The sequence below is a fragment of the Pelophylax lessonae genome (genome assembly GCF_965119305.1).
Source record: "Pelophylax lessonae genome assembly, chromosome: 1".
In the NCBI taxonomy this organism is placed as follows: Eukaryota; Metazoa; Chordata; class Amphibia; order Anura; family Ranidae; genus Pelophylax; species Pelophylax lessonae.
The window spans coordinates 792,309,749-792,324,670 of NC_138768.1; the positions used below are offsets into that span (position 1 = coordinate 792,309,749).

Consider the following 14,922-nt stretch of genomic DNA (forward strand, 5'->3'; position numbering starts at 1 on the left):
GGAACTGCGGTGCGAAACCGCAATGGCGTCCAGTGAGGTAGCCACCTCACAGATAGCATCCCTGCAGCGAATAGGGATGGGTCGTTCAATATGCCAGGGTAAAACCTAAGCTGAAGCTCGATGGCAGGCTGGGAAGCCCCTGGCTCTGAGCCCTGGGATCCAGGGTGGCCAGTCCGAGACCCAGCTCCGCACGATCATCTTCATGCTGAAAAAAAAACAGCTAAGTAAAAGAAAGAGAAAAAGACTCAAAATAAAATCAAACAGAGAATAAAGGCTGAGACTGAGAGCCCCAGCACAGGAACAGCCAGCCTACTCCTAAGCTAGGCATTAGAAACTGAGTTGGGAATGCAGGAAGCAGGGAGGTATTGACTGAGGGGACCACCCCCTAGGGGTGGGATATGCTAAAAGCTTTGATATTAATAAATTTTGTTGCCTAGCTACTCCTGCGGAGCAAAGGTCAATAACCCCATTAGTGATGAATATAAAGCGGTGGCGACTGTCGGAGGACGTAAGAGAAAAAAAGTTTACCTATAGTTCTACTTTAAAGATTATTCTCGTTCTTGGATAAAGGCTTTTGTACAGGGTGTCGCTCATATAGTCGCACCTGTTCGACAACCAGGGACTCTATTGGATCTAAATTTAGTTCTGTCTTCTCTCCAAAAAACACCTTTTGTACATTTTAGGGATATTCCTCTTTCCTCTCTTACACATAAAGGTTGTCTTTCATGTTGGCATCACCTCTCCAAGGCGTATGTCTGAGCTAGCTGCCTTGATTTGTAAAGAACGGCTTCTCATCTTACACAAGGACAAGGTTATCTTGAGACCTAGAGCCTCCTTTCTTCCTAAGAAAGTTTGTCTGCTGTTCACCTCAACTAGGACATTTTGCTTCCATCATGAATAAACGGGGGGGAATTGCCACCCCTAATTCCTAAATTAGGAATTTAATGGATGTAGGGTGTGCAGTCAGTGAGCATGACAAAAAAAAACAGAATAAAAAATTCATACAAGTTTTATTGAATATAACAATATACATTACAAACCGTTAAATTGTGAAGAAACATCACACATAGTTACAAAATTGACATCATCAAGAGCCATCCAGAGAAAAGTGGTGCTCTCCTGAGCTGTCGGACAAAGAGGTCTAGCGCTGACGCGTTTCGCAGAATGACCATATTCTTAAAGTGCTTCCTCAAAGATCCTTGACATTGGCCAACTTCATGAAAAATATATACAAAGAATAAATAATTCAAACACATCAATTCATCTGTATAGATACCTATATTCTACTTATTTTGATTTCAAAACAATGCTCAACACAAAAAAGAGAGGGAGAAGCCTCTGATGGCTAAGACATGCAATATTATCCAATCACAAGGTGGGGCACCTGGAATCTATGTCCAAGGAAGGAAATTACCCAGATACCAACAGCTCCTGGGTGATCCTCCTGGAGGATACTGGACCGTGCATGGACTGGGTATAATGCAGGGCAACTTGGCCTTAATGGAAGGTCCTTCGGGCAGGTCTTTGAGCTGCAGGGTGCCACTAGTTTTTACTATTGTTATGTGGGCTTGTTAGTGTCTTGTTGCTGTTGCCCACTGCCTCAGATGGACTGCTTTTGGATGTCTTAGTTGTCTCTAATTTACTTTTGATCCCACGTCCTTTAATGAACAAGAAAGAATCAGAATTACCATAAAATCAGTTGTTTGGAGTTCATTAGGGACACAAGTCCCACCCATCTGTTTGTGATTTGCTCCTTTTATTGCTTTTCTACAATACAGAAGCATTATGGGAGTAGGAGGGGTTATACCTGACTAGCTAAAAGCTTTTTTTGCCATTGTCTAATTCCCCCTGTAGGTGGCAGTATAGCCCATTTGTCTCTGATTTACTTCTGATACTGTGTCCCTTTGGGCCCGTTAACACTGACGTCAGCCCAAACTGCTGCTGCTCACACAGCGATTAAGGTTGTAGATCAGTGCGGAAGGGAGTGGTGTGATGCGTGTTTTATCGCATCACCCAGCTCCCTTTTTTAAAATAAACTTTATGTGAAGTGTACATTGTGCTGCTTCATTAATATAAATGCACATTAGTGCAGCGGGGTACACTTCTGTGCAGTTACATAAGGGACTGAACATAGCCGTGTGATATTAGGCAACCATGTTGTACCACTTTGGAACGCAGTGTTACACTGAATTCTGGTCTGCACATGACACAAAGAAAACTATTGTTTTCTGTGTGTCATTGCAGTTACCTGCGTTTTACCATGTGGAAAAATGCAGTTAACTGCACCTAGTGGGCCCTTACTGTACTTCAAGGAATAAATTTTACAGTAAATAAAATGTTCACCTTCCATCTAGAGGTTTCCTCTGCAGTACTTTTTTATGCTACTAGATGTCCTCCACCGGATGGCCAGCATCATGCAACCCACTTTCTTTTAGCCCAGGTTGTCTGATCCCACCTCATCCTGTGACTGCACAGTGTAAAGATATGGGGCTCAGTGATGAGCCCAGTCAGAAAGTTGAATGGTTGACTAGGCCTGAACGATATTGGAAAAAAAATATATTGCAATATTTTTTTTTCAACTATATATATATTGTGATATTGAGAGACCCGTCAATCCAGGCTAAAGTCAACAATTACCTTACAAGGGACACCTGGGACAGCCAGGGTTAATGTTACTGTAGGGATGGGATGAGTTTTGCAGCAGCCCTTCTTCTGATTGGATATATTATATACTGCACTGGGAGTCTGGGACAGCCAGGGTTAATGTTACTGACACTGTAGGGAAGGATGCTGGGAATGGATGGAAATCATGAAGCATGCAGGCAGCAGCACAGCCTTCTAAATTTTAATTGCAGATACAGGGCAGGCCAGGGTTAATAATGGTACTCAATACTCTCAGTGACAGTCAGTGACAGTGTGGAATTGTGTGGAATCGGATTATTCAGTCTCTCATTCTCGTCGGGAATCACAGTGGTGGTAGGAGCGGAGGACTAGGAGCTGGTAAAAGATCACAGCCGCATGCACTGACTCACTCCACTTCCGTGCACTGCAGCCCACACGTTCAGTCTCCGCCCTCAGCTAGTTTTCTCAATGGCACAGCGAACCAATCACGCTGTGAGTATCGGCACAGCGAACCAATCAGGTGTGCAGGCACGCGTGATTGGTTAGCTGTGCAGCTGCTCACGGCGCGCTGCTCACCGCTGAAGTGTGGGACGGCTGTGAGTCCTCCTCCAAGTCCCAAATTCTCCCTGCCTAACGGATGTCTGTGAGTCCTCCTCCGAGTCCCGACTTCTCCCTGCCTATGCAAAATAACGTGACCTCGGCGATATGAATATCGCCCACGTCCGCAGAATGATAGTCGATATCATATCGACTATCGTTCAGCCCTAGTTGACTCCTTGTGCATCTTCCTCCTCCTACACTGCAAGAGGCTGATGCCATATGAAATCCAGGCATTTACACTGCTTGTATAAAAAAATGCATTTAATGTTGTATTCATTATTACAGCCCTGCATAATATGTGATTTATATCTGCCTAGAGTTTAGGCTTTGTAAAAAAAACTCCTCTCGGGAGAACAGCTAGGTATGGACTTTTAAATACGTGAAGGGTGCCCAGACCTGTTAGCTGCAAATTAAATTACAAAGTATGAATATTTCATATTAACCTGACAAAAAAAAAAAGAACATAATTTTTTAAAATGTTTGTTTAATTGTATTTTTAATTATAATTAGAATACAAAACCTCTGTACATTCCCTTTTGGTACTTCAAGTTTTAATAAAAAGACGATTCTCTGCCTATCCAGGTTTGCGGTCTCTGGTGATGTGCAGCGCCACATTGTCATTCACACTGGGGAAAAACCACACTTGTGTGATATCTGCGGGAGAGGTAATGTTACTGATTACACATGATTGCTGGAGGACTTATTCTCTGCTCGCATTAAAAATGAGTCACCTGCTTTCCTCATCACTTTGCTAGGTTTCAGTAATATCAGCAACTTGAAGGAACACGAGAAGACTCACGCCACAGACAAACTTTACACCTGTGATGACTGTGGTAAATCTTTCAACATGTACCGCAAGCTCATAAAGCACAGAATCCGCCACACAGGAGAGCGACCGTACAGCTGTATGACATGTGGTGAGTGTTGATTCATGTCCCCCAACATAGACCTTATAGAAAGCTTCACTTATGATACTGCATGAGGGAAGGACTCATTTAATGTATATAGCAGAGCACACTGTAAGATGCAAAAGTAAGGACCAATTATTTTGTTTTTATACAAATTGTGCTGTCCTTTCCCCTTAGCAGCATACATAGAACTGTTCACACAATTCGCTACTACCAAAGGAGCTTACAGTCTAATGTCCTTATTACAATCAGACACACACTGTAGGGTGAGTTGGATGGGAGCTATATAACCTTCCAGTTTATAATTGGATTGTTTGAGGAGACAAAATGGCTGGAGGAGGCCCTCCAAATCATACAAGCTCAATGAAGCAAAGTCTTCAGTCTTTTAGCCCCAGTTCACATATATGTGAATTGGATGCATTTTGAACAGCATCTAATTTGCATGACATGTGAAATAACCTTGGGTTTCTATTGTTGCTGATCACATATATGCGGTGCATCTGTAGTGCAAACTGAAAAGGAGTCCTGTACGTTTTCTGAGCACTGCGATGGGTTTCAGGTACAAATTACAAGCTCATTGACTTGTATGGGAACGCTTCTGAATCGCATGTCATCAGTTTTGAATGTGATTTTGGCTGTTTTTTTTCTATTTCCCTCCCTCCTTTCACGTGTTATAGCTGGTTGTTGAGTAGCGCCGCGTCCTTGACAACTGATGACTCCCTGCTGACAGCTGAATGTAAACAAAAGAATTTGCTGGCAATTAAAATTAAGAGAAAAAAAAACAACCTGGGGTCCTCCCCCAACCCACACTAGGCATTTCAGGTCTATTAGGGATTTTAAGGGAAACCCCACGCCAAAATGTAATGTTATAGCTGGTTGTTGAGGAGCGCCGCGTCCTTGACAACTGATGACTCATCAGCTGTCAGCTGGGTTCCCTGCTGACAGCTGAATGTAAACAAAAGAATTTGCTGGCAATTAAAATTAAAAGTAAAAAAAAAAACAGCCTGGGGTCCCTCCCCAAATCCATGACAGACCCTTAAAAAATGATATACATATATACACTATACATTAGTATATATTATTATTATTATTATTATACAGGATTTATATAGTGCAGGCAGTTTACACAGCGCTTTACAACATAAGGGCACAAAGTACAATTACAATACAGTTTAATACAGGAGGAATTAGCGGGCCCTGCTCATTAGAGCTTACAGTCTAACAGGGAGGGTCAAGAGAACTGTGTGGGATGGACTGTTGAAGAAAATAAATGTACAGTTGTTAGGTGGGGGCCAGATAGGACTCTCTGAGGGCTTGAGTTTTCAGGGATCGTCTGAAAGAGTACAGAGTAGGAGATAGTTGGACATATTGGGATAGGGATTTCTAGAGGATGGCAGAGGCTCTAGAGAAATTCTGGAGGTGATAAGGGAACTAGAGAGCAGGAGGTCTTGGAGTGAACAAAGAGAAAGATTAGGTTGGTATTTTGAGACTAGGTTAGTGATGTAGCTTGGGGCAGAGTTGTGGATGGCTTTGTAAGTTATTGTTAGTATTTTTAATTTAATTTGTTGGATGAGCGGAAGCAAATAAAGGGATTGTCAGAGAGGGGTAGCACACACTGAGCGGTTTGCAAGGTGGATGAGTCTGGCAGCAGCATTCATGATGGACTCATCATGATGGACTTAAGGGGGGGATAGCCTATGTAAAGGTAAGGCAATGAGGAGGGAGATAGACAGACTCCTAAACCTTGTGAACAGCCTTCCCAGAAGAGCTGAAGCTGGTATAGCTGCAAAGGGTGGGCCAACTCAATATTGAACCCTACGGACTAAGACTGGGATGCCATTGAAGTTCATGTGCGTTTAAAGGCAGGTGTCCCAATACTTTTGGTAATATAGTGTATGTAATCCCATGTAAATTAGCATCCAGACTAGAAGGGGAAGAGGTAGCACTTAAAAGCCTTGTACACATGGAAGAGTATCGGACGAATGATGAAAAAATATTTTTTTTTTTGCATGCTAGTTTCATATTGAAATCCAATAGGTTACTTGCTATGAAAATTCTCGTATGGCAGAATACATCTTTGGAAGTGATGTAATGTATTTTAATGTATTCTCACATTTCCGAGCATGCATGGTCTTGGTCACGCAATTTTTTTGTTAGTACAAATACCATACTAATTACATGAAAATAGTTTGTTCTGTTAAGAGAAAAGTTTTCGTTCTTTTCTTTCGGATATTTTCGCATGAACGGTTTTGATCGGCACTCGAAAGCTTGCGTACTAATGATCAGATTATCGGACGATCGCTCTGAAAGTTGTATTTTTCGTCTCATTTTCTCATCTTGTGTACTAGGCATATAAGGCTTTTGTGCCTTGTACAGTGCTGTGAATCTAATAAATGGAGCACAGAGGCTTGAATAAGCTGTATTGCTTTGACTGCTGTTTAACCACTTGCCGACCGCCGCCCGACTATATACGGCGGTGGTCAGCCCCTTCCAAGCAAAGTGACGTACCGGTACGTCACTAGCCTGGGAGCGAATAGGGGGCGAGCGCGCGCCGCCGGAGAAGCCCCCCGCTCGTACCCGAAGAAGCCGGTGCGTGTGACCGGCGGACCCGATGTCCGCCGGTCACTCGCGATCGTCGGGTGGAGAGGGAGAAAGGCAGGCGGCTAATGTAAACAAAGCCGCCTGTCACTCTCCCCTGTGTAAAAGCACTGATCACTCAGTCCTGCTATGTAGGACCGTTGATCTGTACTGTTACACACAAAGCCACATCCAATCACAGTAAGAAACACGCCCCTAGGGACACACTTAACCCCTCCCTCTCCAATAAAGTTAACCCCTTCCCTCCCAGTGTCATTTTTACAGTAACAGTGCATATGTATAGCACTGATTACTGTAGTAATGTCACTGGTACCCCCAAAAGTGTAAAAAATGTCAGTCAAGGGTCCGATCTGTCCGCCGCAATGTCGCAGTACCGCAAAAAAAATTGCAGATCGCTGCCATTACTCGTTAAAAAAAAAAACAACAAAAGTGACAAAAATCTTTCCCTTAGTTAGTAAACGCAATAACTTTTGCGCAAACCAATCAAAATACGCTTTTTGCGATTTTTTTTTTTTTTTTTTTTTTACATTTTTTTTGGGGAATTTCAATATTGTTATTTTTGCAAAATTGTCGCTCTTTTTTTGTTTATAGCGCATGATCACAAAATCGCACAGGTGATCAAATACCACCAAAAGAAAGCTCTGTTTGTGGGGAAAAAAAGAATGTAAATTTCATTTGGGTACAGCGTTGCACGACCGCGCAATTTCCATTAAAGTCCCGCAGTGCCGAATCGCAAAATAGGCCCTGGTCAGGAAGGGGGTAAAATCTTCCGGGGCTTAAGTGGTTAAAAAAATGATAAAGTCAAGACCTGGATTAAAAAAACTGGCTGATCAAAATTATTAATAATATATGTGGCAGGTAGGACCATCCACATATATATTTTCCAACTGTGTATTTAGCTGCTTGCCTATCTTTCATTTATGTACTTAGGTATACAGGTAAAATGTGAGGTGAGATGTTTGAATGTGAGGGGGTGAACAAGTAAGGGAAAGAAACTGGCTCACCTTAATGGGGGCCTCTTTAGCTGTTTACACTTAGCCCCCGTTCACATGCAAGCGACGCTACTTCGGAGGTCGCGGTGCGAGCAGCGCGCCACGACCTCGGAGCGGCCGCCACAGACTTCATAACATTGAAGTCTATGGCGGTCGCCTCCTGGTCGCCCCAAAGAAGCTCCGGACCCTTTTTCTAATTCGGAGCGACTTGTGTTGCTCCTATTAGAACGGGTCCGCAGCTTCCCTATGGGAGGCGACCTACGGCGACCTGTGAGGCGACCAGGTCGCCTTAGTGTGAACGGGGGCTTACTCTATTTGCCAGCTGGAAGGAAAAACAAGTACATGGTACTTTAGTTACCCTTCTTCCTATGTGACAGTGCTGGGGCTATCATATTTGCCCAGCACTATTACTCTAGGCAGTAAGAGTGTCCTTAGCCCTGTGTACACTCTAAGTCCCTACTTGGAGCCGACGCGAACCTACTCTTTGCTTCTGGCAGCTGAACATAGTGTAGCTGGTGAGGCCGCTATTAAAGTTAACCTGTTGTTTTGCCCTGAATGGACAAAGCACATGTCCCCTTTAATTCCAATGGCTGGATCTCTCAGAACAACACATCCATCACATCTCTTCACATCCAGTATTTGTTTCGTAGGTTATGGATTCATTAATGGTCTGTTTACCTTCTTAGTTCTGTTTCTCGTTATTTTCCAGGAAAGAGGTTTGGTGGCTCTGGAGACCTGCGAAGGCATGTCAGATCTCATACGGGGGAGAAGCCATATACTTGTGATGTATGCAGCAAAAGCTTCTCCCGCTCAGCTGTCCTCAGACGCCATAAGAAAATGCACTGCAAGGCTGGAGATGGAGATGGAGATCAGGTCACAACAGAGGAGTTTCACAATCCTGCAGGATCTTCCAGTTTGGATAAAACTCAGAATTTAGATTCCGTTACACAGAACATTTCTGTAGCTTTTATACAAGAACAGGGGCATTCGGTGGAAAATACAAGGAGCGACTACGAGGGAAGTACAGCAAACGCCTACTGCAAATTACAAAGCATGATTCAGCAAGATTCTGGACAGGACAAGAATATCTCAGAGCGTACAAAGGCCACAAAGCCTCACTTGGCAGACACAGGCGAGGCCTATACATTCTCTGAGGTGGAAGTGTCAGAGGACAGTCTGCACTCTGACATATCTATGATACGTTCCTCATTAGTGACTATAGAGAATAACTGCCATGAGTCACTAACTAACCGAGCCTCATCCAATGGATACAGAAGCTCCGATGGCCCTTTCTTTACCAGTATGTCTCTCTGGGGTCTTGCTATGAAGACACTTCAGAATGAAACTGACATGGAGCAGTAACTATAGTGCAAGTCGCTAGAGTGGATCCAAATACTCCTAAAAAAACTAATAATATTGTTTACCAGGGTACTAAATGAATTATTTTTTTAATTTAATAAATTTAAAATATGTATTTGTGGAGTTTTCTGGTACAACATAATCCAACACATTTTTGTTATGAAAGGGCTCCTTTTTAGTTATGATCTAATAAATAATTGGCTAAATATTTAGTTTAGGCTCCATGCACATTGGCTTAAAAATCGTTGCTTCGACAGAAGTTTTGTGTTTTGCCTGTAGAAGCAGCTCAATGTTATCCTCTGTGTCCATGCACATTAGGATGATTAGAGGCATTATTTAAGCTCAAAGTTTAGAGGCAGGAAAAAAAAACCTTCTGGTTTGCGTTTTTGATTGCAGCTTACTGGCAGAAAAAAAAAAAAACGAACCTCTCCTAAACTAGCCTAAACTATGTACAAAAACTTTTTCTCTATCGTTCATTGACGGACACAGTCCTCTGATCCATATCAGTAGGGTTATACTGCCCCCTACAGGAGTAGGACACTAGGCAGAAAAAAAGTTCTGGCTACGCCTATGGGCAGTCCCGGTGGGTACACCCTCTCTCTTCCTGCATAGGATGTCAGTTCTAATCTGCCTAGTCAGGAGTAATGACCTAGTTCCGTGCTGGGATCTTTGGTACTGGCATAGAAGTAATTTTTTTATGTAGATTTCTTTTAGCTAGTCTTTTTTTCTCCGGAATGTTCTTCAAGCAATTATGCCGGGCTGGGCGACAGACTGGACCCCCATATCCGGTGGTCACCACAGTCTGGCCAGCGAGCGCATGCAGGCCTTAGCTCCGCGCTGAGTCGGCCGCGACATAGTCCCACTGGACGGGGACTGGCCCAGCGAGTTAAATGTCTCGCCAGGACGCACACAACAAGGTCTGGGCTTATGTCGCAGCGCTCATATTTGGCCGACAGCCCCCCTACTCCGGTGGTGTGGGGTCCTGTCACGAGATGGCGCCCGCCTGTGTTCCCGGTATGGTGAGTAAACGTCCCCCCCTCCCTCCCCCTTCCCTGGCGGTTTTTGGGGTGGGCGCAGGCCCTCTCTCTGGGATAGTCGGACCCTCACACTCCTGGGTTTACCTCTGTCCTGTTGTGACCCCACCTCCCGCGTGGGGTACTGTTTTGGGCCTACCTGCGGCTGGGGCCTGGTGTTCAGGCTGCATGGGGGGCCGGGGTTGCGCCGTTCACGGCTCCTGGTCGATGGTGCAGGGGGACCTCGGTCGGGCCCTCCAGGGCTGGATGAGATAGTAGGGCTGGCGGGGGGTCCGATTGCCGCACTGGCCGCCATATTGTTGTAGCCTTGTCTGCAGTTATGACGGCGGCCATCTTGGTACACCCATTTTTGGCCATTTTGCGGTGGGAGTGCCTGGAGGCGTTCTTTTGGTGGTGGAGCCTCTCCCTTGCATTCTGGGCTGCTTCCTGGCTCACTCTTTGCTCTGAGCCGCCGCTGGGTACAAAAGTTTTGCTGGCCTTCTAATCAGATTGCCATCGGGGGACAGTGAGTTGCTGAGGGTAGTCTCTCTCTCTTTGGGGGGGTTAATTAGCATGTGCCTGACCTCTGGGGGGTGCTGTGGGGCCCCTTCTTTTTAAAAAGAAAAAAAAAACTGTTATTTTTATTTTTTCATTTTTTGCAAATTTTGCTGGCGGGTTTCTCAGGTTCCGTATGGACCCTGTAGGCCATGTATCCCCACCTGACCCCCTCACGGAGGTAGCAGGGCCTTCCAGATCTCCACTGTCCATCAATGCATTTTCGGCGGTTCAGGTAGCATTTGGGCCCAGGTGGAGGTGGGCTGAAGCGTTTTCTCCAACTACCCCTGCCTCAACTGATGTCTCGGTTTCTGAGTCTGGATCAGCTGCCGCAGACCTGGGCCTCCCTGTCGGGTCTGGTACCTCGCGCCCTGTCTCCTCCGATGAGGACGACCTTTCACCTCCCCTGCCGCACACGATACAGGCGCTGGTGGATGCACTGGTTGTTTCGGTGCGTGATACCCTGCGGTTTGGAGGACGCAGCGGCGGCTGCACCTGGGGTGCAGGTGGCATCTGGCATTCACATGCCATCCGGAGCAGCTTATTTTGTTAGCAGGCTCATGTAGGATGGGACTGTCTGAGACGTTTCCTGGGGTGTCTAAGCGGCTGCTAGACGTTACCCTTTGTGGAGTCTCTGGTACTGTGGACTGTTCCGCCTATGGTGGACGTACGGTCTCTAGGCTGAATAGGATTACTGTTGTTCCAGTGGGGGAATCCCTATTCTTTAAGGACTTGGGGGATAGGATGCCGTGAGCTGTGGCCCGCGATCTGTACTCCCTGGCGGGGTCTGCACTGGGGACAGTGTTCATGATTGCCCTTGCCACGCTGACTCTGCCTGATGGGCGGAGTTCCACCACCATGACCTGGTGAAGGGCAAGTCCCCCCTGGCCTGGGGGGGGCTGTTGGACCAGTTGGCACAGGGGCTGCAATTTGTTTGCGGTGCCGCGCTGGACTTGGCTCTGTTTTTTCTGGGGTCACCTGTCGATTTCGGCGGTGGTTATCCGGCGGAACTTGGCTGGAGAGTTGGTATGCGGATCACACTGAGAAGGCCTTAACTGATCTCCCCTTTCAGGGGGATCGCCTGTTTGGCGCTGCTGCTCTGGATGACATACAAGGGTCTCATGGGGGGAAGAGTGTTTTCTTCCACAGGCTAACAGGGGTGAGGGCCTTCGTCGCGGATGGAGTCCCTCCCTTTTGACTCACATTAGCTTCTTCGTCCCTCATGGCGGTCGATGTGGCGAAGTCCTTTATGACTTCCTTGGGTGGTTCAAAACGACCCTGGTCTGGAGAACTAGAGATCGTTTTTTTCCAGATCTGCGGACAAGGCCTGCTCGGCCTGAAGGTGCATCCTCACACTTCTATGGGGTGGGGGGACGTCCTTGCCTGTTCTCGGACCTGCGGCTGGCCCGGATCCCAGGCGACTGGGTTCAGGGGGTCATGCGGTCCAGTTGCAAGGTCGAGTTTCCATCCAAGTTTTTCCGTTCTAAGGTACGGCTGTCCCCAGATCGCTTGCAGGCGCTCTGTGGGGCAGTTCAGGATCTGGTTTCACAAACTGGACCTACTGGCCCTTTGATGGTTCTGTGTGGTATCGGTTTGCATGATGGTGGCTTCCCTACATCGGGAGAATTCCTGGCCTCCATGGACATCGGGATGCCTACCTTCACATCCCATTATGTTCAGGATACCAGCGGATTCTCCGTTTTTGCCATGGGAAGGATTCCTATCGGTTTTGTGGCGTTATCCCTTGGGCTCGCTTCTGCTACTCGGGTCTTCACAAAGGTATTGGCTCCGGTCCTGGCGCTGTTGCGGCTGCGGGGCGTATCGGTCCTGGTTTCCTGGCCGATCTGCTTCTACAACGGATTTGGAAGTCACCATGAGAACTCTAGAGGAGTTCAGGTGGGTTCTGAACCTTCAGAAGTCATCCCTGGTCCCTTCCAGGAGGCTTGACTATCTGGACTCGTCCTCAGTCGGGATGTTTCTCCCTCCGGGGGAAAAAACTCTTGGAACTTCACACATGGCCGTCCCTTCGGACCTGCATGCGAGTTCTGGGACTGATGGTGTCGTCTTTCGAGATGGTCCCTTCCCCTCAATCCCTCTTGGGAATCCCCCGGGAGGCAATCCTACTCGAATGGGACTGGAATCCAAACTCTCTGGGCTTTCGGATCCAGCTGTGTCGGGTGACCAGGAAGTCTTGATCTGGAATCCTTCCTCCCCTTTTTTACTGGACATTTGTCACCGCGGATGCAAGCCTGTCCGGGTGGGGAGGGGTCCTCGGCAGGTTCTCTGCTTCGGGAGTTTGGTTCCTGAGGATCCAGGTTGCCGATCAATGTCCTGGAGCTGGGAGAGATCCGGCTTTGCCTAGTTCACTGGATCCGACAACTGCAACTGTTTGGTTCACATTCAATCGACTACGCCACGACGTGGCTTCTGTCATTCGCCAAGGGGGTACCAAGGGTGTCCTTGCAGCCTTGGAAGTGACAGGCATTCTTCGTTGGGAAGACCGCCTTGTTCCGGCTCTCTCCGCTGTTCCCTTTCCAGGTGTGATACATTGGAAGGTGGCTGGCCTCAGTCGACAGGCCTTGGATGCAGGGGTATGGTCCCTTCATCCGGGGTTGTTTCAGCAGTTGTGCCTTTGTTGGGGCACTCCAGACATGGACCTGTTGGCGTTGCATCCACAGAATAGTGCAGAGGTTTGTGGCCTGCTCCCGGGACCCTCTGGGTGCAATGGTGGCACCATGGGTTCTGTCATGGGCAAGAACTTTCGCTAAGTTCACCATGACGCCGGCATAGTCGTGTGAGAGTGGTCACGAGTGGGCCAAGGTCAGTATCGGCTGCTCCTCTCAAGCTGCTGCCAAGCATTCTTCACAGGGTCGAGGCGGAAGGGATTCTGTTCATTCTCGTGGCTCCGGACTGGCCTCGCCGAGCTTGGTATGCCGACCTGGTCAGGCTAGCCGCGGACACTCCTTAGGGACTTCCTCTCAGGGAGAATTTATTGTCTCCAGGGCCAATCTTTCATCCGGCTTTACGGTCGCTGGCTTTGCCGGCTTGGCTGTTGATAGCCAGATGCTGAAGGACAAGGGATTGTCTGCTTCAGTGATTCCCACCCTGCTTACAGCAGGGAAGCGACTTCTAGGATGATTTATTCATCGTACCAGAAAGTCCTGTATTGGGTGGTGTGAGTCTCTTTGGGTCCCCTCCCCCCTCGCTCTTACTCGGTGGCCCGGTTCTTGGCTTCCTTCAACAGGGAGTTGTCCAAAATTTGGCCTTGAGTACTGTCAAGGGTCAGATTTCTTCCAAAGGCCTTTGGCCGCCCGTTCCCTGGTGCGTAACTTCTTTCAGGGGGTGTGACACTTGGTACTTCCGGTGCGACCTCCGTCACCAACTGGGGACCTTGATTTGGTGCAGTCGGTTCTTCAAGAACCTGGATTTGCAAGTGTTCGAGGGTATCCCCTGCCTCCCTTATTACGGCAGGTAGCCTTCTTGGTACTGGAACTCTGCGCAGGGTGTCGGCACTGGAGACATTGTCCTGTCGTTCTCCCTATGTGTTGGTCATGGGGACAAGTGGTACTTCGTCCGGTTACGTCCGTCCCTCTGAAGGGGGTTTCTGGTGTTCACTTGAACGAGGATGTTATGTTACCGTCTTGAGGAATGTGCATTGCATACTCTGGATATAGTTCGGCCACTCAAGGTTTACTTGGCGACTACTGAGTCTTTTCACGAGTCAGGTTCGCTCTCTGCAGATGCCTCTTTTTTGCCTTTAAAGTTTTGCTGGCTGCTGGCTGTAGGGCTTTGGCTTTCCTTGATGGTATTTACTGTTTGTTTCAGGTGGGCCTCCTCTTTTGTTCTGATGAGTCCTATGTTGCCTGGTTGGCTATGTTTAGCCTTGGGGACTTGTTATTTTCTGCTGTTCCCACCCCTCATTTTATGGCACTGCTTTGGGACGTCCCTACTGATATGGATCAGAGGACTGCATCCGTCAATGAACAATAGAGAAAACTGGATTTTTGACTTACCCTGAAATCCATTTCTCTTAAGTTCATTTATGGCGGCAGTACCCGCCCCTCTATTTTGAGTTGGGTTGGTGTTACTTTTTGACACAGCTTTGTTACAAAACTTACATCCTATGCAGGAAGAGAGAGGGTGTACCCTCCGGGACTGCCCATAGGCGTAGCCAGAACTTTTTTCTGCCTAATGACCTACTCCTGTAGGGGGCAGTATAACCCTACTGATATGGATCAGAGGACTGCGTCCGTCAATGAATTTAAGAGAAAAGGA

General features: G+C 47.2%; 1 protein-coding gene across 1 annotated transcript in view; it reads left to right on the forward strand.

Moving 5' to 3' along the window:
* The window catches only part of ZBTB49 (zinc finger and BTB domain containing 49), a 130,926-nt gene extending 121,729 nt beyond the window's left edge, over positions 1–9,197 (forward strand). Inside the window, exons 6-8 of the mRNA XM_082264183.1 lie at positions 3,805–3,887; positions 3,978–4,139; positions 8,430–9,197. Of these exons, the coding sequence (XP_082120309.1) occupies positions 3,805–3,887; positions 3,978–4,139; positions 8,430–9,082 (898 nt within the window). The 3' untranslated portion in view covers positions 9,083–9,197. The remainder of the gene's footprint in view (positions 1–3,804; positions 3,888–3,977; positions 4,140–8,429) is intronic.
* Positions 9,198–14,922: the final 5,725 nt, after the last annotated feature.